The 25,248-nt window shown below is 49.4% G+C and overlaps 1 protein-coding gene across 11 annotated transcripts in view; it reads left to right on the forward strand.

Moving 5' to 3' along the window:
- The window catches only part of NOD1 (nucleotide binding oligomerization domain containing 1), a 64,401-nt gene that overhangs the window by 11,296 nt on the left and 27,857 nt on the right, over window positions 1–25,248 (forward strand). For 4 of the 11 annotated variants that reach the window (XM_064575102.1, XM_064575104.1, XM_045864494.3 and 1 more), the window contains exons 1-7: window positions 8,838–9,413; window positions 11,997–12,310; window positions 13,434–13,608; window positions 15,617–17,441; window positions 20,078–20,161; window positions 22,433–22,516; window positions 23,376–23,459. In XM_064575102.1, coding sequence (XP_064431172.1) covers window positions 12,110–12,310; window positions 13,434–13,608; window positions 15,617–17,441; window positions 20,078–20,161; window positions 22,433–22,516; window positions 23,376–23,459 — 2,453 coding nt within the window. In that variant the 5' untranslated portion in view covers window positions 8,838–9,413; window positions 11,997–12,109. The other 7 variants (XM_045864492.2, XM_064575100.1, XM_064575099.1 and 4 more) reach the window with 6 other exon arrangements.

Below are 25,248 nucleotides of genomic sequence, written 5' to 3' on the forward strand. Positions count from 1 at the left end.
AAATGATGCAAGTATATATTCTTTTTCTGAAAAGTTAAAACATTACCAATAAAAATACTAAGCAATCCTGGTGCCCTCGTTCCCTGTCCAGAAGTAATCTCTATTCTCGTAGAGTGTGTTGTCTTCCAGATATTTTTCTTTGCATTTATGTTTACAGATGTATGCTTGTAGAAAATATATAGTGTTTTGTGTGTTTCTAGGGTAGGCGATATGGGCAAGTTATATAAATGTTATACTCCGTATTTCTTTCAGCAACTTGCATTTCTCAAGTGACGCCGTGTCTTGAAGATCTTTCTCTGTCCGTACATATGGCTCCGTCATGTTCCTTTTCATCACTGGTGATGGTTCGTACCCAGCCATCCTGACAGTCGTGGTGGTGGCCGGGGCTGAGGTGCAGCAGTTCTGGGGCAGGTAGCTGGGTGGAATGACAGGATGTGGGACCACAGCAGGCAGATGCGGCTGCCCCAGCCCCAGTCAGGAGTATGCGTGACTTCCTTGTGTGCCTTTTTCCCTTTTTTAATATATTAGTATTTTTTTAATAGGTGACTGTAAGCCAGAGGTAAGCAGAGAATGGTGTTTTATTTTAACTTTTAACTCAATAAATAGAGTCAATTTTATGGTACCTGAAAAACCATTGTAGCGGCTTATCTTTACTCCAGGTGGTCCTTTAATGTCATGGGGTTGTGTCTTAGAGAAACTGCCATCTTGTGAAGGAAGGGTGAGGGCTGTGCTGTGCCTCCTGCCCGGCCTCCAGCCGGCTGTCTGGCCTGTGACAACTCACTTCACCCCTCTGGGCCTCAGTTTCCTAACGTGCTGAATGCTTTTCCTGCCCAAAAGCATGGTATCTGTCAGGCTGGGCTCGGTTACAGATAATCCCCAAATCCCAGCAGCTCAAACAACAGAGGTCCGTGTCTTGCTCGCACTGCACTGTGCCCATCACAGCCTGGCAGGAGGCAGTCCTCACTGCCCTGACTTGGCCCCGGGCGGGTGAAGCAGCCGCCACCTTGAAGGAGCTGGTCAGAGAGCCGGAGGAAGAGGAGTTGCATGCTCTGCCGACTGAGCCAGCCAGGCACCCCGTTAGTCCACACTATTTAATGAGCCACCCACTTCCATCACTGTGCTCTTCTGTAAGGAAGCAGGAGGAGAGTCCGAGAGACTGTCCCATGGTCAGTTAAGTCATATCCCATATGCTGATCCTCTCTAATGTATAAAACCATTGCCCTTTTTTGTTTCCTGTAGCCTCCCAAGTTTCCAGAGGCAGCAGCCTGTTTGGGAAACTCACATTTCGAGAAATGAACAGAACTTGGCAGCAGGGGGACAGGGGAGGGTGGTGGCAGGTGGCGACGGGGTCAGTGTAAGTGCAGAGGTTCAGAGCCCTGGCCAGATTCCGTAGCACCTGATGCCAGCAAAGCTGGCTTTGATTTTGCTCGTGTTTGTATTTTTTTTACAGTCTCCGTGTGGCAAGTGTCCGCAGCAGAAATGCTTGAAGAATGGCCTGACCCCACTGCGCTCACTGTTGAGAGCACTCTGGGTCGTAACTCTAAGTTGACCTCTGCTGCATTGTTAAGGAATGTTCGAGGGAATAGACCTCAGCTCTGTTAGGGATCTTACTTGGTGTTGCGACACCAATTTGTGGAAAGCTGTGTCATTTATTCTGAAATCTCTTATCTTTCAGGCCCACGATGAATGATGATTGCCAGCAACTGGGTGTCTAAGAAAAGAGTGAAATCATGAGGCCAGCGTAGGTGACAGGAAATGATTTTCTTGTGGTTTCTGTTCTCGATCTAGGCCGTGTCAGTAAGGATGGAAGCCAAATTCTGTCTACTCGTTCTGGGAGTTGACATTCACAGTTATACTGTGGGCCAGGTGACCTCTGCACCCCGGCTTTGCGGGGTGATTCTGCGCAGAGCGGACGTGTTTGCCAGCATCTAACTGACCATCTCACTCAGAGATAACCCTGAGGCTCTCTCTGTTCAGAGAGGTTTATTATAAAGATGCACAGGATAAGGGGTGGCACCTCTGGGGGCCCGAGGAGACTGTGTCGCTCAGCAGTGGGCCGCTTGGACCAAGCACTCGTGTGCTGGGGGTTACTGGGACTCCGTGTGTCTCACGTTCCAGCTCCTAAGGGACAGGGGCTCTAAGCACTTGTCCTGGTCACCTGCCGCCGGAAGCCCAGGGGGGGCCGCAGGCTGGCACTCTGGCTTCATTGCTCATTTAGTGTGCTCACCGCACTTGAAATCTGTTGTTCTGTCCCATCTGTCCTGCCGGATTATAAACTCTGTGACTTTGGGAAGATCGTTAACCTCGTGGGCCTCAGATGGCTCATTTGTAAGTCGGTGGTAACAATGACCTCTGCCACCTAGTGTCGTCCTAAGAATTGAGTGAGATAACAGAGAAGATTAAATCAGGTGATCATTACCGAGTAGTTACTCGGTGCCTGGTCTAGGCACTTTGAATATGAACTCAGTCCTCACAGCAACACTTTGAGGCGGGGACTGTCCCTGTGAGGAAACCGAGTCACAGAGAGGCTGGCTGGCACCAGAGACCACCTCTAAGCCCTGCGTTACTGTATGTGCGTGGAAAGCATTAGCTGGATGCTGGGCCCCCGGGAAACGGCTTACTCAGTGTTAGTGATGGTCCTTCTGTGTCCTACTGGGGCCACCACGCAGTGCAGGGCTTGACACCGGACCCCTGGAGAGGACGCGGGAGGCCGGCATCCTGGAGTCTTCCCAGCGCCCCTCCCCCGCCCGGTCCCCGGTGGCCCTTCCGCGGGTCCCGTGGGTGATAGCAGGTTGTCCTGGCGACTGGCCGCAGATGGGAGCATCTGGGTTTGCTGAGGTGGTTCGGGCAGGCAGGCCGGCCCAGGCCAGGGTAGGTGTTACTACTACTGAGTGTCATCTTTGACCCTCCAGTTTGGCACGTGGAATGTCTCGGTTATGGGGCTTTGAAAGGTCAGGGTGGCAGGTGGCTCTTACTTTCCTTTATAAAATAAAAACCCAGTAAGTAAAGCGTCTGTCAGAAACGAGCTTCTGCAGCTTGAAAGCGGGCCTTGGTGGTTACCTAGAAACACACAATAATGGTAAAGGTACAGCAGCCGTATACAGTGTGATGCCAGCAGAAGACCAGTGTAGGCCTACCTGCACCTCGAGAAAAGCAGAAAGGGAACGTTCCAGAATGGTAACAGTGGTGTAGGTGATTTGGGGTTTTCTCTCTCTCTCTCTTTTTTCTTTTTGCATTTCCCGAAGTTTCCACGGTGAGCAGATAAATTGCTTTTATACTTGGGGAAAGTTATTAAAACATAAAAAGGAACATCTATGGAGATGAACATCTTTATAAAGTGCTTTTTATCTTAGCATCTCGGTTACAAAGAATGCACATTGACTTTCAGGGTCCCTGGGGATAGTAGAGAAGGAAGAAAGCAGCGGCACTGGGCAAAACCCTCTTTAGAAAGTGAAAGTGAGTGTGGGGGAAGGGCCTCCCCAAGGCTCGGGGACTGAAAGGCAGCAGGTCTGCGCAGGAGGCCCGGTTGCTCTGTCCCCAGGTGGGACTCCTTTCTCAGTGAATCCTTCCCCGACGTGCCCCTGTGACCTCCCCACAGGCATTCTGACCGTGGGTCAGCCACAGCGCCCCGCTAAGCCCCCCGGGCCTCCCCGGCCTCCCCCAGACTTCTGGCTAAGGCAGACCTCCCTCCATTCTGGGGTGCCAAGTTCACCTCAGGCGGAAGTCTTTGCTCTGTTTCCCCCATTCTTCGGGTATTTTGTTTTCCTTGCATTTGGTGCTGCTAGGTTTCTGTCCATGATGTCGTCTCTCTTGTCTGTGAGCCCCCTGCCGGCAGGGGGACAATGGCCTTTATGCCTGAGGAGTGTAAACGAGCTAAGGAATGACCCTGAGGTCTCCGCTCGGGCAGGCCTGCTCACCTTCACCGCGCTCTTCAGCTGGGAGGGCGCCCCAGCTGAGCCGTTTGCAGAAGCACTGCCTTGCAGTAACGCTCTCTGGGAGAGTGGCTTCATAGAACTCCTCCCCTGCTGCCCCTCCAGCTTCTCTTGGCCACTGGCCGGCAAAGGACAGTGCGGGGGCAGCCGGAGAACACAGGGACCTGCAGTGACCATGTGCTGGTTCTAAAGAAATTCCTGATCTTAGAGGAAAAACTCCGTTTTGCACCATGGAATGTGACGTTCGCTGTGGGTTTTTGACATATGGCCTTTATTATGTTGACATACGTTCCCTTTAAACCCGCTTTGTTGAGAGAATTTTTGTTTTTTTTTTTCTGAGAGCGAGAGGGAGAGAACAGGGGTGGCGGAGGGGCAGAGGGAGAGGGAGGGAGAGAATCCTAAGCAGGCTCCACACTGGGTGTGGAGCCAGATGCGGGGCTCCATCTCACGACCCTGAGATCATGACCTGAGCTGAAACCAAGAGTTGGACGCTAAACTGATTGAGCCACCCAGAAACCCTTGTTTTTCTTTTTTTTTTTCCCTTTAAGATTTTATTTATTTGAGAGAGATATAGTGAGAGAGGGAGAGCGCAAGGAGGGGCAGAAGGAGGGGGAGAAGCAGACTCCCCGCTGAGCAGGGAGCCCGATGCAGGGCTGGATCCCAGAACGCTGGGATCATGACCTGAGCCAAGGTAGATGCTTAACTGACTGAGCCACCCAGCCACCCCTGTTTTTCTTCTCTAATATATGCATATAAATCTATAAATTTCTATGACTTCTTTAATTGTATCCCACAAGTGTTGATATGTTGTATTTTCATGATCATACAGTTCAAAATATTTTCTAATTTCTATTTCTTCTTTGACCAGTTGGTTTGCGGATTTTCTAGGTATCTTTTTATTTTTGATTTCTAGCTTGATTCCACTATGGTCAGAGAATATATTCTGAATGATTTCAGTCCTTTAAAATGTGTTCAGAACTTGCAGCGCACCTGGGTGGCTTAGTCAGTTAAGCATCTGCCTTCTACTCAGGTCATGATCTCAGGGTCCTAGGATGCAGCCCTTGGTGGTGGGCTCCCCCGTCCCTCCCCCAGCACTTGCTTGCTCTCAAATAAATAAATAAAATCTTAAAAAAATGTGTTAAGAAAAAAAAAATGTGTTAAGAACTTGCTTTATGTCAGCTTTGACGAATATTACACGTGCAGTTAAAAGGCTAAGCATTCTGTTGCTGTTGGGTGCGTGTTCTATAGATGTCAGGAGATTTGTTCTTCTGGTCAGATTCTCCATATTCTTACTCTGCTGATTTTTAGTTCTTTTTGTTCTTTCAGTTACTCTGAGGCGTGTATTAAAGTCCACCATTGTGATTGTGGATTTGTCTAGGTCTCTTATGATTGTCAATTTTTGCTGTATTATTTTGAAAATGTTACTAGGTCCATACAAATGAAAATATTTGTATCGTCCTTTAGAATTGATCATTTTATCATTATGAAATGTTTTTCTATCTCTAGTAATATTTCTTCCCTTAAATTCTTTATTTTTAATATAGCTATGCCAGCTCTTTTTTGGTGAGGGTATACCTCGTATTTCTTTTCCTGTTGGGGAAATGAGTGAATGAATTAAACCCCATCATTTTATTTAAGATACATCTCTTTAGGCAGCATGTAGTTTTTTTCTATCAAGTCTGCCAAGCCAAGTTTTATAATTGGTGTATTTACTACATTTACATGTACTGGAATGGAATTATTAATACATTTGGATTTATATCCGTTTGGTTTCTATTTGTCTTGGCTATTTTTTTTTTTTTTTACCTTTTTATCTCCCTGTCTTCTTTTAGAATTAAGTGTATTTATTATTCCATTTCCTCCTTCTATTGTCTTGTATATATTTCTTTTACTATTCTTTTAGTGGCAATCTTAGAGACAATAATCTGATCTTTGAATTATTACTGTCTGAAACAAAGTAATACTGGGGCAACCGGCTGGCTCAGTCACTGGAGCATGTGAATTTTAATCTCGGGTTTGTGGGTTCAAGTCCCATGTTGGGCATAGAGCTTACTTAAAAAAACATAAAGTCATACTTTTGCCTAGTACCAGAAAGTGCTTTGACCTTAGAACACCTTAAGTCCATTTATTCCCCTCCAACTTTTGTGTTGTTATTGTTACACATGCTAATTCTGTATATATATGTATATATATATATTTTAATATTTTATTTATTTATTTGACAGAGAGACAGCGAGAGAAGGAACACAAGCAGGGGGAGTGGGAGAGGGAGAAGCAGGCTTCCCGCTGAGCAGGGAGCCTGACATGGGGCTCGATCCCAGGACCCCGGGATCGTGACCTGAGCCGAAGGCAGATGCTTAACGACTGAGCCACCCAGTCGCCCCTAATTCTGTATATATTTTAAACTCCCCAAGATATTAATTAGTAGTGTTTTCTTCAGTCAATACACATTTCTATTTATTCACATTAACCTTTCTGTTGCTCTCATTTTTTGTCTTAGGATCATTTTTCTTCTACCTGAAAAACTCATTTCTGTACACATACACACATATATGTGACCTATATATAGCACTTCAGTCAAGATAAAGGGTATTTCTATCTCCCCAGCAATTTCTCTAGGCAGTCAGTTTCTCCTGTCTTCCCACCCCCCTACCCCGGGAAACCATTGCTCTGATTTCAGGGTCAGATTTCTAGAATGGAATCATATATTATATACTCTTTTGAGTCTGGTTTCTCTCATGCAGTGTAATAGCTGTGATATTCATGTTGTATTTCATTAATACTTCTTACTGAATAGTGCTCTGCTGTACGAACGTACCCCAATTTGTTGATCAGTTCACCTACAGTTGGTCTCTGTGGGAGTCACAAGCTACTGTATCACAGTTAGAAGTAGAAGAAACTTGTTTAAAAAAAAATCAGGGCGCCTGGTGGCTCAGTTGGTTAAGCGACTGCCTTCAACTCAGGTCATGATCCCGGAGTCCTGGGATCGAGTCCCACATCGGGTTCCCGGCTCAGCGGGGAGCCTGCTGCTCCCTCTGACCCTCTCGCCTCTCATGCTGTTTCTCTCTCTCTCTCTCAAATAAATAAATAAATAAAATCTTTTAAAAATAAATAAATAAATAATTTTTAAAAATCAAGCACAAAATTGTCAGAACCTCTGAATCTTTTCAGAAGGCAGATTTCTAGAATAGGAAATATTTGCAGAAGGCTGATTTCTAGAATGAGAAGTTACTAAATCGAACTTTTCACAGGCTCTTGATACATACTATTAAATGGGTTCCCAGATGGTCTCCACCAGGATACATTCTTACCCACGGTGTCCGAAAGTCCCCGTCTCACTATACTATCAATAGCATTCTTGACAAAAATGCTTTGACAAAAAATCATTCTTACTTTTAATCTTTTCCGCATGCAAAGCTTGAATTTGTTATCTAATAGTTGAAAGGAATTGTATGCTGACTATAGACCAGTAGGTGCCATACTTCTTTCCTTTCTGAGTTCACAGAACTGTCCGTGATCTCACCTCTTTAACTACCTGCCTCAGTGACTTTCTGAGAAATTAATCTGAAAAGCCAATTCAGAGTCCTTCCTGGCGTCAGTCTTTTAGATGGCGGTGGGGACGGGGCAGGAGCTGCGAGGTCTTCCTGCCCCGGCTTCTAGTTGTTGCTCTGGGGCTACACCATCCAGCGCAGCAGCCACTGGCCACAGGTGGCTCTAGAGCACCTGACGTGTGGCTGGTCCAGTTTGAGAGGTGCTGTAAGTGTGAAATGCACACTGGATGTCAGAGCCTTAGTATGAAAAAAATGAATGTAAGACATTTCATTTATTTTTATTTATTTATTTATTTATTTATTTATTTATTTATTTATTTATTTATTTATTTGAGACAGAATGAGAGAGAAAGAGAGCAGGAGAGGGGGGAAGGTCAGAGGGAGAAGCAGACTCCCCGATGAGCAGGGAGCCCGATGCGGGACTCGATCCCGGGACTCCAGGATCATGACCTGAGCCGAAGGCAGTTGCTTAACCAGCTGAGCCACCCAGGCGCCCCAAGACATTTCATTTAATTCTATGTTGATTACATATTGAAATAAGATATTTAATATATTGGGTTAAAGCATTATGAAAATTAATTTCATTTCTCTTTACTTTTATTACTGTGGCTACTAGAAAACCTTAGATTACACACATGGCTTGAGTTTTATTTCTATTCAACAGTCTGTTCTATAGTCTTACAGAGTTTCTCTCTCCTGTCTCTACTTCTTTTTTCCTTTGAATGCCTGCCCTCTTGTTTTGTTTTCCTCAGAGAAGCTTCCCTGAGCCTTTTTTGGAGGCTCTGCAGACTTTATATTTAGTTCAGAAGATCATATTGCAAGATGGGACCTAGGCACAGATCTCCACAAGGAGCCTAAGGTGGTGGATTGACCCTGGGATTCGGTTACCTGGGAACTAAACCTCTCTGAGGTCAGATCAGAAAGCCGGAAGAAGAGGAGGGGCTGGGGGTACCATCTAACCCCCCAGCTCCAAGGGGCTCCCTGCCCACCAATAGGCTCTAGCCCCACTTGCCTTTGTCTGAAGAGATGGCTTTAGGTGGTAGACCAGTCCTCCCCTGACCTCTTCTGCTTCATATCTCTGCTTCATCTTCCTCTTTCATTCTGCGATGGGTCTTGTTTCCTGGCCATCTCCATTGGCTTAATGGGGTTTGTTTGGTTGTTTCCTGGCCTTTCCTCACCAGGATCTCCACCTTCAGTCCTCTCTGCTGTACACCGCTGCCGCGGGGGAGCTCCAGCCACTGGAGCAGGTCCAGCTCACTAAACCTGATTCTGGCCCAACCTTGCTTTTCCTGTGTGCCTGGACGTGACAACTTGACCATCTTCACTAGCCAGACCCACCTTTTAGCAGGTGAAGACCGTAATGGATCCCCTGTGAGGGCCAGGAGATCCCCGGTTCTGTTTGGTATTTCGGTTACCAGATGCCCATGAAGTGAATTTCTCTACAGTGCCCTGGGATATAGATTTGGTCTACCCTTGGATTCTGTTTACCAGGCCAGGTTCAGCCTTCTCTTTCCTCTTCCACCATCCACACCGTAAGTTCCCGCTGTTACCAGATGCCCATGAAGTGAATTTCTCTACAGTGCCCTGGGATATAGATTTGGTCTACCCTTGGATTCTGTTTACCAGGCCAGGTTCAGCCTTCTCTTTCCTCTTCCACCATCCACACCGTAAGTTCCCGCTGAATTGAGCTAATTCCGCAAATCTGATTAAATCTCAACCAACCGGGGCTTTGGAAATTGTAGAACAACAGCCTCCTTGCTAGCTGGCTGACATGGGATTTGTTGCCTTGCTTAGGTGGCCGTAAATCAGGGGATGGAAGTTTCTGCCTTGGATAGCAAGAGGAGGAGATGTCTGCGGGCTTACCACGGGCAGGCTGAGGGGCGAAATCACTGATTTTGTGTGAATCACAGGCTCGGAAGAGACAAGAGCTGTGAGTAAAACAGGACGGACGTGGACTAGGTTTGAACAGATGAAACGTAACACCCATTCCCAGCCTTCTTCCGTCACGGCAGCTACGCCTGCCCAACGCTGACTCAGGAAGTAGGCAGGCAGCTCTCTTTCCGGTTCTCGCAGATGAAGGATCAGCGCAAAGAAAGTCTCACTTTTGTGCTATTATGTCTATAACACCCTCAAATGCTCCTGCGAGCAAACAGGCCTCAGACCTTGGATCTTCCCATGCAGGACTGTTGAGGTGGAATACAATAGCATAGTTTTATTTCCAGCGAATTTATTTTTGTGTTACTTTCTATTTATTGAAAATGATAGTTTTCATTTATAATGGTGATATAATATTTCCTTTAAAATTAATCTGAGTTTTAAAATAGTCAATTTATGGGGATTAAGGAGTCCACTTGCTGTGATGAGCACAGGGGAATCACTAGAGTGTCCACCTGAAGAGAATATAACACTGTGTGTTAACTATACTAGAACTAAATCAAATGAAAAGCAAAAAAATAAATAAAACAGTCCATCTAAAGCACAAAGTTAAGCAAATAAAGTAGAGGTAGGACTCAATTATGACCAAAAAATATATATATATAAGTGAATATGTTACCCGAATGACATTTAGAAAACATTGTCCTGAAGGAAGAAGGTACAGAGAAGACTACAATGTCCTAGAGTTCTGGATTTAAAACTATCCCGTCATCAATTTCATTTGTTCATTCACCATTCATTACAATAGTATTTTCAAAGAAACCTGTCCTTTTTTTTTTTGATTTTGCGGATTCTGGAAAGAAATTGAAAATTGAAGATTTCAGAAGAGAAAGTTGTTTTAAAGTATTTTGATTTACTTCAAAGAATAATGCCAGAAATTTAAAAAAGTATCATTAACCCCTAATTTAATTTAATATTACCCACCGGTATCCCTTCAGGGAACCAGTTTTCTAAAGCTGTGGATCCTAAAATAGGTCATACAGTTGACCACAGTGGAAAAGGCTGAATTAACATCTAAGAGACAAGTATACATCTAGTACAGTAGTAACTAACCAGTCGTTTCCATCCCTGAAAGTTCTTTTCGGTAAGGATGTCCCGCCCTCCCACGGCTTAGAGTGTTAAATTGTATTATCTCTTGCTCAGTCACTCAGGTTATAAAAGGGAAGTTATTGCGTGGGGTCCCATTGAGAAATCTCTGTAAGACTTGCAAAGTTCAGGAAATTGATAGATAAAAGAAGGAAAAATGGTTGTGTGTAAAGACCAGGAGACTCATGTGTGACTTGGGGGCGGAAATCCAGAACCGCTGGACTTGACTGTTAATGGATGTGGGCTTGTAAGAGCTACAGTAAAGACACTGACAGGGTTTAGAAGTCTATTATTTTGGGGGCGGTGGGGCTCAACGAAAAAGTTTAAGCACTATCTCTCTGGAACGTGAGTTTTCCTACCTCGACGAGGCACTAAGTGGCCTCTTCAGGGCCTTCTACTTCCAAGATAGTGACCCAATTTATATATACAAGGATGAGTGGAGAAGTGGCGGAAGAATCTTTCGGGACAAGAAAGGGAATCAGTGCAATTTGGGGGTAGGGCAGATGAACCCAAATGAGTTTTTAATACCCAAATAAAAGGGCTTGAGTCCCCGTTTCTACCCAGACAGGAAGTTCAGCAGGTACACGAGGTTTTCAAGGATTTCCAGGGAGATGGCTTTTCGTGGTCATCTGCCACTTGGAAGTCCACGTCCCCTTCCCTCCTGCCCTCCCGCTGCCCTGCTTCACTCCACACATGGCCATTGTTCCTCCTTCGTTCCCCAAGGTGCTTGGTATATGGCAGACTTGGCTGGAGGTGTGAGGATCTCTGGAGCAGTGGTCCAGCGGGGCTACAGAACAACCCGGAACGGGCAAGAGTGATGGCAGCATCCCTGTTCCCAGGTCCCTGGGCTCTGGCTGCCACAGGAGACTTCATGCTGGCTGTCTCCCTCCTTGGGCCGTTTTGGGCTCAGACCCTCTCTCCCACCAACCCTCAACGCCCCCCACAACCAATCATCATTCCTCTGCTCCCAATTCTGAATGCTCCCCCTTCCTTTTTATGGAAAATAATATACCTTTTATCTCTATCCCAGGCTGGGATTGAAGCATACTTTTTAAATTATTATTATTATTTAAAAGATAAGTTTTGCTATACAAAAGGTTGTCTACCTCTGGTCACCCTCCCTAGGCATGTAACCCACAAGCGGAAACAGTTCAATTATCATTTTTTCTCAGATCAGCATCTTTTTTTAAATTTATTTTTTCATTAATTTTTTTTGAGAGGGTGGAGGGGCAGAGGGAGAGGGAGAATCTCAAGCAGACTCAATTGCAAGCGCAGAGCCCGAAGTGGGGCTCCATCTCACGATTGCGAGATCATGACCTAGCCAAAGTGAAGAGTCACATGCTTAACTGACTGAGCCGTGCCGGCGCCCCTCAGATCACCATCTTAAGCATAACTCCTCCTGCTTGAAGTACAGAAATTCCAGGACCAAAGAGAAGGGGAGGGATATTTCCCATGGCTTTTGCTTCATTGGTGTTTTTGTTTGTCTCTTCAGGGGCGGCACTGAGAGAGAGAGGTGGGCGCCCTGGATCCTGATTGCCCTTCTGCCAGGAAGACACATGTAGCCAAAGATGAATTTGGGCAAAGTAGTCGCTTGCTCCTTTAGCCATGGAAAAGCAGGGACACAGTGAGATGGGGATAATCCCATCAGAGTCTCACTCCCATGTTAAATTGTTGAAAATCAACCGGGAACTTCTGGTCACTCACATCCGCAACACTCAGTGTCTGGTGGACAACTTGCTGAAGAACGACTACTTCTCTTCTGAAGATGCGGAGATCGTGTGTGCCTGCCCCACGCAGCCTGACAAGGTGCTGGTGACAGGGGCTGGCCTTGACGGGCTGTATGTCTCGGTCGCCGGAAGGGGCTTGTCCCGGTGACCTGAATGAGGACCTCTGGGCATTTGGCACATTGGCGGGATTTCCCATTGGGGTCATTTATAGGACAGAAACACTTGGGTTATCAGCTTATGACACAATTACGTATTTTACTTCTGTGTTCGTGGGGAGAGCAGACTCCGCTTACCTCGCTGCCCTCCTTGCTATGTGTATTGCTTTCCAAACCAGTTGTTTGGAAACTTTTGACGGGGAGGAGGGAAAAAGGAAATGACCATCGAACACTAGCAGTGATGTTCATTCAGTGCCTTTAACCTCCAGAGAGCTGCTCAGCGCTGGGTGAGACTCCAGAGAATGGCCTTCCTCCACGTTAGGAGCAAACACATCCCAGGCTGGGTCCACAGTGAAGACTTTTCCACACTCCACTGTGGGAAGTCCTAACAGCCCTTAATTTCCTTTCAGCTTTGTGTCCTCTCCTGAAAAATAGAATTGGCAAGACCCAAACCTCTTTGGCTGGAGGGGTGACAGAACTTGTTTATAATGGGATCCTGCCAGGCTCCGGGGAAACCAGAGGGTTTCTGGCCGGGGGGGGGGGGGGGAGGGGGGCGTACAGTAGCTGACTTGTGTGATTTTCCCCCCCTGCATTTTTAATAATACACAATACACGTTTTTTAGGGTATAACTTAGATGGGGCCCTGTGAGCCCCTTGCTGTGTGGCCCAGCACCCGCCTCGTTCCACCTGTGCCGTAACTTTGTCCCAGCAGCACTCATTCCCAGCCAGCAGCAGTGTGAGCTTAAGACGGACTGGAGACACGGGGAGGATTCCAGGGGTGGGCACAGCTCTCGTTTGTGAGTCTGACCTTTTCACTTTGAGGTTCAGGGAAGCCTCCCGGCTTCTTAGAGCTGTGTGGTTTAATTTCTTACCACGGGGGGTCCCCTTCACAGATTCTAGGCCTTCAACAGGTAGCATCTCACACTGCCGGGGGGACGGTCAAGCTCCAGGCTGTCGTAGGAGCTTGGAGCCCTGCGTGTGAGTCTTCCTGGTAGGAGGTCTCCCCAGGCACTAGCTCACCACCCCTCATGCTTATGCTACCACCAGGTCCGCAAAATTCTGGACCTGGTACAGAGCAAGGGCGAGGAGGTGTCCGAGTTCTTCCTCTACGTGCTCCAGCGACTCGCAGATGCTTATGTGGATCTCAGGCCTTGGCTGTCGGAGACGGGCTTCTCCCCCTCAGAGCTCATTCAGAGCAAAGTTGTCGTCAACACCGACCCAGGTATGAGTCTGCCCCGGGGAGGACTGCAGATGCCAAGCAAAGCCCTGGGGTTTGGAAATGCTGTGGCATGTGGGCTCAGCAGGGCATGAACATGTGGCCCACCATGGCCCTCCACCTCAGGCAGTAGGCCCAGTGCTATGTTCCCCATCATCCAAGTGCTGCCCGGGGGACTGTGGCTGAACTGACCACATGTAGCTGGTCTGACTTAGAGAGAGGCCTGTGAAGGTGTGGGAAGGGCCTCTCTTCTGACTTCCTGCTTGCTTCCCATTCGGACACATATAGACATTTTAATGGTCGCACAAATTCAAGGTTGCGTTTTTTTCCTTTTAAAAATCTTTCCACATTTTATCCTAGGCAAAGTATTCTTCTGTCCCCCCTAGTGGCCAGTCCTGATTTCCCAAGCACAGTGGGACTGCATTAGCTAATCGATTCGTTTTAAGAAGTATTGATGGTGTCCCCACTATGTGCCAAGACATTGTGCTGGATGCCAGGGGTACGATGGGGAGCAGACCAGATATGGTTCCGGCTCTCAGGGAGCTCGGAGGCCAGTGCGGGAGGCCCAATAGTAAACGGTCGCAGGAATGTGATGGTATGTGGTGACCAGGACGAGAGGAGTTCAGGCTGCTATGAGTGCACGTAATCGGGGCCATGATCTGGTCTGGGCGCCGGGGAGCCTTCTTTCCATGTCTGAGTGCTCTCTAGTTGGAGATACTTGCTGGCAGAATGCCAGCACCAAGGTCCCCAACTCTGATGTTTAAAGAATCCGGTGTGACCTTGAACACAGAAACAGAGGAAAGTGTCCCAGACAATCAGGGGTGTTTGGGGGAAACCAGGCCAACCAGCAGGGTCAGGGCCCAGCTCTTCTGTGGTCGCTGTTAGCTGCTTACTCTTCCTGCTCCTTCCCAGTTCATTCTGCTTCCTTCTCCAGGAGCAAAGGAAAATGTTCCTGCCCGTGATCATTCTTTCAAAAAGACGTCTCCGCTGGTTCCTTTAGCCAACTACTTCAGTAGCTTTTAAAGTATAAGTCACTCTACAAAGCCAGATGTGAAAGACTCCATCTTGTGTGATTCTATTTATACGAAATGTCCAGAAAAGGCAAATTAATAGAGACAGAAAGCAGATTGGCAGTTGCTTAGGGCCAGGGGCAGAGATTGGCTAGAAGTGGGCTTATGATGGAGAGGTTTTAGAACTGGATTGTAGTGAGGTTTGCATAACTTTGTAAATTTACTAAAAGTCATTGAGTAGTACACAATGCCTATTGTAAAATATGTGAATTTGTGGTATATAAATTATGCCTTACTAAAGAGATGTAAGAAATAAAATTCATAAATTTTAAGCAGACAACCAACTTGGACTGAGTTGAGGGGAAGAGGTTATAGATGAATTTGGAAATGGGCATGTGTGTCTCATTTTTGTTAACTGAATTATAATTAAAATCCCAAAAGTATTTTAAAGGAATTTACGGAACAGCCTTTTGTCTGGGGAGGGACCACCTCCCTCTCGGTGTAAGCCGCGCCTCTAGCTCAGGTTTGCTGAGCTCCAGGCCCATGTGAGCCTGTTACCCTGTCTGCTCCCTGGGGGCAGGTGCTAAGTCAGTGACCCCCAGGTGTGGGCTGGGGGCCTGGCGCTGGTGTGCTCTGCGCCATTGAACAAGGCAGTTTCTATCTTAGTTTACTCTCTTTTTGTGCTTTGGCACAGCTCGTTTGTAATCGAGATTAATGTCGAATGGTATATATCTTCTCGCTCATAGTTTTGGCATTTAGTTTTGAGACTTCCCGTTGTTCTCAGAGCCATGTGATAAGCAAAAGAAAGGTTAGGGCAATTTCTTCTACAACAATACGAGTTTCCAACGCCTGGGCAGCTCAGTCCCGGGAGCCCGTGGCCCTTGATCTCGGGGGTGGTGAGTTGGAGCTCCACGCTGGGTGTAGAGATACCTTAAGTAAATACATGCACTTCTTAAAAAAGCGTTTCACTGGGACCTGGCTGTCCTCCGTCCCCCACCCTCCAGTGAGCAGGTACACGGAGAAGCTGCGACAGCAACTGGACCGTGACTCCAAGTTCGTGCTGTGCTACGCCCAGAAGGAGGAGCTGCTGCTGGAGGAGACGTACACCGACACCATCCTGGAGCTGGTGGGCTTCAGGAACGAGAGCCTGGGCCCGCTGGGCAGCCTGGCCTGCCTCCTGGACCACTGCACCGGCGTCCTCAGCGAGCAGGGCGAGACCATCTTCATCTGCGGGGACGCGGGCGTGGGCAAGTCCATGCTGCTGCAGCGGCTGCAGAACCTGTGGGCCACGGGGCTGCTGGGCGCCGAGTTCAAGTTCTTCTTCCACTTCCGCTGCCGCGTGTTCAGCTGCTTCCAGGAGGGCGACACGCTGTGCCTGCGGGACCTGCTCTTCAAGCATTACTGCTACCCGGAGCAGGACCCCGACGAGGTGTTCGCCTTCCTGCTGCGCTTCCCCCAGACGGCCCTCTTCACCTTCGACGGCCTGGACGAGCTGCACTCGGACTTCGACCTGAGCAGCGCGCCAGACACCTGCTCCCCCTGGGAGCCCGCCCACCCGCTGCTCCTGCTGGCCAACCTGCTCAGCGGGAAGCTGCTCAAGGGGGCCGGCAAGCTGCTCACGGCGCGCACGGGCATCGAGATCCCGCGTCAGCTCCTCCGCAAGAAGGTGCTTCTGCGGGGCTTCGCCCCCAGCCACCTGCGCGCCTACACGCGGAAGGTGTTCCCCGACCGCGCGGTGCGGGAGCGCCTGCTGGCCCAGCTGGAGGCCAACCCCAACCTCTGCAGCCTGTGTGCCGTGCCCCTCTTCTGCTGGATCATCTTCCGCTGTTTCCAGCACTTCGGCAGTGTTTGGGACGGCTCTGCGCAGCTGCCCGACTGCACGGTGACCCTGACCGATGTCTTCCTGCTGGTGACCGAGGTCCACCTGAACAGGACTCAGCCCACCAGCCTGGTGCAGCGGAACACGCGCAGCCGGACCGAGACGTTCCGCGCCGGCCGCGGCGCCCTGCGCTCGTTGGGGCAGGTGGCCCACTGGGGCATGGAGAAGAACCTCTTTGTCTTTGGCCCGGAGGAGGTGCAGGCGGCCGAGATGCAGGAGGAGGAGCTGCAGCTGGGCTTCCTGCGGGCCGTGCCGGAGCAGGGCCTGGACGGCGACCAGCAGTCCTATGAGTTCTTCCACCTCACCCTCCAGGCCTTCTTTACCGCCTTCTTTCTCGTCGTGGACGACAAGGTGAGCACTCAGCAGCTGCTCAGCTTCTTCCACGAGTGGGCACCTCCTGCGGGGGCAGGAGCCGAGTCCTGCTATCCCTCCTTTCTCCCCTTCCAGTGCCTGAAGGGCAGTGGCCTGGCGGGGGAGGACCCCTTCAAGAACAAGGATCACTTTCAGTTCACTAACCTCTTCCTGTGCGGGCTGTTGTCCAAGGCCAAGCAGAAACTCCTGCGGCACCTGGTGCCCGCCGCGGCCCTGCGGAGAAAGCGCAAGGTCCTGTGGTCACACCTGTTGGCTAGCCTGCAGGCCCACCTGAAGAACCTGCCCCGAGTGCAGTCGGGGGGCTTCAACCAGGTACAGGCCATGCCTACCTTCCTCTGGATGCTGCGCTGCATCTACGAGACCCAGAGCGAGAAGGTGGGGCGGCTGGCGGCCAAGGGCATCTGCGCCAACTACCTCAAGCTGACCTACTGCAATGCGTGCTCGGCCGACTGCAGCGCCCTCTCCTTCGTCCTGCACCACTTACGCAGGCGGCTTGCCCTTGACCTGGACAACAACAATCTCAACGACTACGGCGTGCGGGAGCTGCAGCCCTGCTTCAGCCGCCTCACCGTCATCAGGTGAGGACGCTGGGCACAGGGAGCAGCCGGTGGGGCCAGGGCGGGCCAGGCTCAGGAGACACCAGGACGCGCCTCGAGGCGTAGGAGCTCCTGACTTACCCTGGCACTCATGACCACTGGTCCTGGAACACCCGGCCCTGTTCTGTTTCAGGATGGTAGAGGGCAAGGAAAACAGCTTCCGTGGCAGGAGGCCCCAGCTGGGTGTCCTTGAATGAGTTGCTTAACCTCTCTGATTTCTCATCTGGATAAGGGAGGTGCTGGTATCCTAGCAGTTACAGTAGTAACAGCCAGCATTTACTGAGAATGGGTGAAGTGCATTTCAGATTTTACATGATTGAATCTTCCGCCCTATAAGGTGGTAGGTAGTCTTATCTTCATTTGACAAACGAGGAAGTGGAGGCACAGAGATGTTCTCAAGGGCACACGGCAGGGCCACGATGGAGCCAGAATCATAAAGAACCAACCTTTTGAGATTCATGGGAGGCTCAGAGATGGCCCGTGAACGGTTTCTGGCACGTGGGAGCTTTTGTGATTGCAGAAAAAGCAGACTGTGTGCTTTTCGGCCTCAGTTACTTTCCATGATCAAAGCCAGCAGCCCTGAGCTGCCAGGGATCCTAGTACAGAGTGCTGACTCTTGAGGGGTTTCCTGTTTGATGGTTTAGAGGAGAGGCCAGTCCGCTTTCTTCTGTTACCATTTCCTCTATAAAATACACCTTGTAAATCTCTACGAGGGTTTCAGTTCTCATAACTTGGCTCATGCATTTCTGAGAAGCAGAGGGGATTTGGAACAGATCCTGGGTGCCTGTTACACCAGTGCCACAGTGTCCATTATGTGGGGGATGGTGGGGTGCAGGGAGCCCGAGGCTGCCCTGGCCTGCTCTCTGTGCTCTCAGCCTGGGGTGCGCTCACACTCCAGGCCCCCCGTGCTCATCTCACAAGATGGGGCACACCAAGGTGGTGCTCCTGCCCCAGGCAGCTGTCCTCGGGTGACGTTTTCCTCCACACCAGTAAAGGAGAGAGCAGGAGGAAATGGGCAACTCCAGAGAAGCATTTTGAGCTCCTTGAGACCATCAGTTAGGGTTAATTTTGACTGAGAGTTAGTGAAAGCTTAGATAGGTTACAAGCTTGTCTCCCATGGAAAAGTCCAGAGGAGGGCAGTTCAGGGCTGCTATGGTGCCTCCATGACCCTCAGGAGCCCAGGCTGTCTTCTGCAGGTGGCCAGGCTGCCCTCACTACCTGATATCCACCTCTTGGCCCAAGATGGCTGCTCATTTCCAGCCATTCAGTTGACATTCCAGCCACCAGGAAGAAGAAAGGGCAAAGAAGGACACACCTCATTCTTTTAAGAAGACTTCTCAGCTATTGCTAATGAGACTTCTGCTTAGATTTCATGGAGCAGAACTTAATCCCATGTGCCCAGTTAAAGAAATGGAGGACTCTACTTCTAAGGAAGCACAGATACGGGGTGTGACTAGTAGCCTCTACCACCCTGAGGTGGCCATGCAGTGTGTGTGCGCCCTGTGCCCCAGCACCAAAGTGGGCACCATGGGAGGAGGGGTCCTGAGCATCGGACCTGATCATTTTGATGTGGCCTGAAAATCAAACTTTTACTTGTTCAGCCTTTGACTTATTACAGAGGTCAGCTTGTGGGCCCACGTTGGCCCAGGGCTTGTGTTTGTAAATAAAGTTTTATTGGAACACAGCCACACCCATTTGTTTACACATCGGCTGCTTCACACTACAGAGTCAAGTAGTTGCAATAGAGACCACACAGCCCGCAGACCCTAAAATATTTGCTCTCTGGCCCTTTAGAGAAGAAGTTTGCTGACCCTTGGATTATTATCTCAACCACTCCTGATACCTCACTCTCATCCATCGCGGAGCCTTACTGTGTCTTTCAGCCTCACCTAAATAATGGGGTGGAGGGTTGAAAAAATCAGGGTAGTTTGTTATACAGGTTACTTGGTAGTAAAAGCATTTCACATTTTAGCCACATCAAAACATCCTGTTAGTATGGGGATTGTGCAGAACCATTCCAGCGAGTGGCTGGTCCTCGTGCAGGAGACCGCCATCATCCCGAGGGCTCTCTTTTCCTGCCCCCTCTGTGGATGGGACTTCCAGATGGGGAGGCTGTCGGCATTGTGGGTGAGACCGTTCTCTGTGTTCTGCCTTTTGCAGGACATCCACTATCTCTGGCCCCACTTGCAAGACAGGGGAGCGTTCCCTCGTCCAGCTTTTCATCACTAGAAGCAGCTCCTCGCGGTTCCAAATCCCATGGCCCCTGCTATGCAGTGAGAACCGCAAAGAGGGCCTGGCTGACATGGAGGCCACCCACAAATGACGGATGTCAGAGCTGGCTGGCCTCGCGCGTCCTTTATGTGTCCCTCGTAGCCCTCCTGTTGGGTCGGGGCTGTGTTGTAGCCTGCTGCCCGGCAGGTTCTGGGTGGGTCTGTCGGCCCCACGACGACTGGGCTTTTTAGGAGCTATTTGGCTGACTGCTCTGGCCACCCCCTCAGGGGGTGTTTCTAGCTGGGAAAACTCCGGGACCTACAGGCTCCCGGGTCCTTGTGGCATGGATGCTGCATCACAGTGAGCAGCTGCCGTGATTTGTAACTTTCCTTGCTGTTTTGTTTCAGACTCAGTGTAAACCAGATCACTGACAGCGGGGTAAAGGTGCTATATGAAGAGCTGACCAAATACAAAATTCTGACCTTCTTAGGGTACGTATTCCTGAACAGCGCCAGGCCAGGGATGTAGCAATAATACAGAGGAGTGGGGAACTGCCATTCGTGTGGGTCGCTGGACGGTTGGGATGATGGCCGAGGCACCAGGAAGGTCCCAGACGGGGAGCCGGGAGTCCTGGGTCCTGCTCTTGGCTTGGCCAGCAGCCCGCTCTTCGAGCAAGTCGGGAAATGTGGCGGAGCTGCAGGCTTTTCACTCGCGTATTGGGATCCTAATATAGGCAAGCGTTTGATGGTGGTGATTGGGGTTTGCTGAGGGAATAGCTGGGGATATGGGTTTTTTTTTTAAGATTTATTTATTTGAGAGAGACTGAGCTGAGCGGAGGGAGGGGCAGAGGGAGAGAGAGAATCTCAAGCAGACTCCCCACTGAGAGTGGAGCCCGACACAGGGCTCAATCCCAGGACCCTGAGATCATGACCCGAGCCAAAATCAAGAGTTGGACGCTTAACCAGCGAGCCACCCAGGCGCCTCTGGGGCTATGTTTCATAAATGCTGGATACTGTTTACGCAGTAGATTCACCACTACGGGCCCATGATCTCTCATCCAGAGCCCTGAGGGCCAGACACCAATCAGAATTCAGTGTACGTGCTGTATCGTGGTGATGTGACCAGTGAGGTCAATTTCAAATACTTTAATATTTCTGCAGCAAAATGTATGACTCGTCAAAGCAGTTAGGATAAAGACCATGAACGGCGCCACATCAGGGGCCAGAAGGGTTGTGGAAAGCTTTGGGTTTTCAGAGCCTCTGGGAGTTGGAGTGTGAGCGCTCGTGGCCTCTGCTGACTGAGCTGCAGCCTGTCGTCAGCCCCCGGGCCTGCCCTCCCTCCGCGGTGGAGCGGGGCCCTGGGAGTGGCCTGGGAGCTGTGTGTGACTGAGGAACGCTTGGAACCCGTCCAGTTACCACCTTCAGCTTCTCTCTGCCTTCTTGCTGAATTGGTATCGGGGCTAAAACGACTAACAGGGAGCAGCGAGGAGGTTCCAACACTCAAACATTTTCCCCTCAAGATGCTGCTTGTAACCTGAATCGAACAGTACCCGTCGCGGGCTTGGGGTGATCGCCTGCCGTTGTCCTGATGCCCTGTGGGGGAGCTGTGACTCCTGCTCCTTATTACAGATGCTGAGCCGAGGCCGGGCCAGTGGCAGAGCTGGCTCTGAACCCGGCCTGCGAGACCCGGGAGCCCCAGACTGCTCTCCGTGTGTCCTTCCTCTCTCCTTTCAGCCCAGACCTTAGAAATCGGCAGCCAGCACATGCCCACTTTAAAAATGGTCATTAAGATGACACTGGGACACAGGAATAAAAGGCACAGAGTAAGGAATATAGTTAATGATATGGTTTTGTTTTTCAACAGAAATATTTTTAATTTGAATTCAATTAATTAACATATATATAATAATATAATGTATTATTGGTTTCAGAGGTAGAGGTCAGTGATTCATCAGTCTTATGTAGTACCCAGTGCTCATTACGTCATGTGCTTTAATGCCCATCACCCAATTACCCCATCCCTCTACCCCCCTCCCCTCCAGCAACCCTCAGTTTGTTTCCTGTGATTGAGTCTCTTATGGTTTGTCTCCCTCTCTGATTCTGTCTTGTTTTATTTTTCCCTCCCTTCCCCTATGCTCCTCTGTTTAGTTTCTTAAATTCCACCTACTAGTGAGATCATATGACACTTGTCTTTCTCTGACTGACTTATTTCGCTTAGCATAACACCCTCTAGTTCCATCCACGTTGTTGCAAACGGCAAGATTTCATTTTGTGATGGCTGCATAATATTCCATTGTATATTTATATCACATCTTCTTTATCCATTCATCCGTCGATGGACATCTTGGCTCTTTCCACAGTTTGGCTATTGTGGACGTTGCTGCTATAAACATTGGGGTGTAGGTGCCCCTTCGGATTACTACATTTGTATCTTTGGGGTAAATACCCAGTAGTGCAATTGCTGGGTCAAATAGTAGCTCTATTTTCCACTTTTTGAGGAGCCTCCCTACTCTTTCCAGAGCGGCTGCACCAGCTTGCATTCCCCCCAGCAGTGGAGGAGGGCGCCCCTGGTCAGTGATACTGTAAGAGTATCCTATGGTGGCAGATGGTAGCTACACTTGTAGTGAACATAGCAAAGCTTACAAACTTGTGGATTCACTATGTTGTACACCTGAAACTAATGTAACACTGTGTCAACTACACTTAAAAAAAAAAAAGCTGCGATTGGGATCCTAAAGTCTCACACTGTGCTCTCTATCGAAGCCTGTACAACAACCAGATCACTGACGTCGGAGCCAGGTACATCGCCAGAATCCTGGATGAGTGCAAAGGCCTCACACACCTGAAGTAAGTGGGGGGTAGGCGTGGCAGGTTATTCAGTAGCCCCTGTGGTCACCCCTTCATTATGCAAACGGTATAAATGTCACTCATAAAGAGCACTCGCCCTAAAGCCTTCTGCTTGCGCAGAGCCATACTGGTCAAGTGAGGAGACCTGTGTGTGGAAGGTAAGCTGTCCGCATGGGGGAATCATGGCCTGAGGGGGAGGCTCGGGTTTCCGCAGGGCCAGGGGAGGGTCTGGCTTCTGGTTCACGGTCGGGGCCTTTCTGCTGGGTCCTCACATGGTGGAAAAGGAGGCAAGGGAGCTCAGCGGGGGGAAGGGGAGCTCTTGTAAATCACTGATCCCATTCACGACAGTTCCGCCCTCATGACCTAATCACCTCCAAGGGCCCTGCCTCCTAATACCATCACCTGAGGGGTTAGAGTTTCACCATATGGATTTTGGGGGGACACAAGCATTCAGACAGGGCACCCATCTGGTTGCCAGGAAGAGCTGGATCGTTGGCCCTGTCCCAGACATGCTCTGCCAGAGGTGACTCGGAGGAGCCCCTGGTGCTGCCCAGGTGACAGAACGCACACCTTGGCCACTTGCAGCCGAGGCGGGAACCTCCCGGGTCTGCTGAGGGAAATGAGGGACACACTGAAGGCCATTTAAAGAACCCCCGGGAAAGCTTGGGTCCCTAAGTTTCGGCAGAGACAGCGACCAGTGTCCTGGAGAGGATTCTGATGGCTCTCTAGGGTGGTGGGGCCTTCCTTGCGAGGAAGCCGGGGGCATGGGTGCCGCAGGTCCCAGGAGAGCGGGGGGCGAGGAGCTGACAGTGGGCCCCCCCACCGCTGGGGGCTGACCTGTGCACGGCTCTCTCTGCAGACTGGGGGAGAACAAAATAACGAGTGAAGGAGGAAAGTGCCTCGCCCTGGCTGTGAAGAACAGCAAATCGATCTTTGAGATCGGGTGAGTGGAGGCGAACGCGCATGTGCGTGTGCTTGCAAGTGTGAGTGTGTGAGATACGCGCTGCTCGGTGTTCGAGCGCGCCACTGCTGATCTCCGACGTAAATCTACCCAGGTCCCGGGCCGGACTGCAGCTTCCCTTGTGCACGCTTACTTCATTCATGCAAAAGTCCGTTATTCTCACCGCCAGCGAACAGAGGGAGCCGTTCTAGCCTATGTGGTAACTTTCCACAGGCAGGCGGTCTTCACTTTGGCAATGTTCTATACTCCCTGGAGGCTTTTTTGTTCTTTTTTTAAAAGATTTTATTTATTTGACAGAGCACAAGCAGGGGGAGGGGCAAGCAGAGGCAGAGGGGCAAGCAGAGGCAGAGGGAGAAGCAGACTCCCCGTGGAGCAGGGAGCCCGATGCGGGACTCGATCCCAGGACCCTGGGATCATGACCTGAGCCGAAGGCAGATGCTTAACCAACTGAGCCACCCAGGCGCTGAGGCCATTTCTTTTTAATTCAGTTTTTTTTAACTGTGGTAAAATACATATAAAAAGTTACCATCTTAACCATCTGTAGGGATACAGTTCAGGGGCATTACGCATCCTTATCGTTGCGCAACCATCACCACTGTCCATCTCCATAATTCTTTTCATCTTGCAAAAAAGCTCTCTACCCATTCCCCGGTAACTCCCGTCCTCCTTCCCTCCGGCCCCCGCCCACCACCCTCCAACTTCTGTCCCTGTGACTTTGCCTTCCATAGGTACCTCACAGAAGTGGCACCATACAGTATTTGTGTCTTTGTGCCTGGCTTACTTCACTCGGCCCAGGGTTCTCAAGGCTCATCCACGCTGTAGCTTGTGTTGGAATTTCCTTCCTTTTTAAGGCTGAGTAACCAACAGTCCACTCTATGTATGCACCGCATTTTGTCCGTTCGTCTGTCAGTGGACACTTGGGCGCCTTCTGCATTTTGGCTTTCATGGGTCGTGCTGCTAGGAACATGGGTGTACAAAGATCTCTTGGATTTCTTTTGGCTAAATACCCAGAAGTGGAGTTGTTGGATCAGCTGGTAATTCTATTTTTAGGTTTTTGAGGAAATGCCACAGTGTTTCCCACAGCAGCCGCACCGCATTACATGCTCGCCCGCAGTGCACAAGGGTTCCGGATTGTCCACATCCTTGCCAACACTTGTTATTCTCTGTTCTTTTGGTAGTAACCATCCTAACAGGTATCAGGTGGTATCTCATTGTGATTTTGATTCTGGAGGCTTCTTCAACCTTTTTATATTGTTATAATTTTTATATTATAAAAAACCCCATAATTTTATGAAATTGACTTTATGAAAAATATACTAAAAATCATCTCAGAAATATTATCAACATTTGAGGTCAGTTAAACTTTCTTGCTCCCACATGCAGGTGCATGCTCTATTTTTTTGAGTATAGTAAAGGTCAAACTGTATGTACAGAATTTTATTCTTTTTCATTTAATCTCATACCACAAGTAGTTTTCCACTCTATTAAAAATTTGATACCGGGGCGCCTGGGTGGCTCAGTTGGTTAAGCAACTGCCTTCGGCTCAGGTCATGATCCTGGAGTCCCGGGATCGAGTCCCGCATCGGGCTCCCTGCTTGGCGGGGGGTCTGCTTCTCCCTCTGACCCTCCCCCCTCTCATGTGCTTTCTCTCTATCTCATTCTCTCTCTCAAATAAATAAATAAAATCTTTAAAAAAAAATTTGATACCATTCAACCGTATAATACACATAACGTTTTTTTTGTAGTTTCAATTTTTTATTTAAATTCCAGT

This window comes from Mirounga angustirostris, unplaced genomic scaffold (genome assembly GCF_029215605.1).
Source record: "Mirounga angustirostris isolate CCGP_5_RB_7025 unplaced genomic scaffold, mMirAng1.0.hap1 SCAF_12, whole genome shotgun sequence".
Taxonomy (NCBI): domain Eukaryota; kingdom Metazoa; phylum Chordata; class Mammalia; order Carnivora; family Phocidae; genus Mirounga; species Mirounga angustirostris.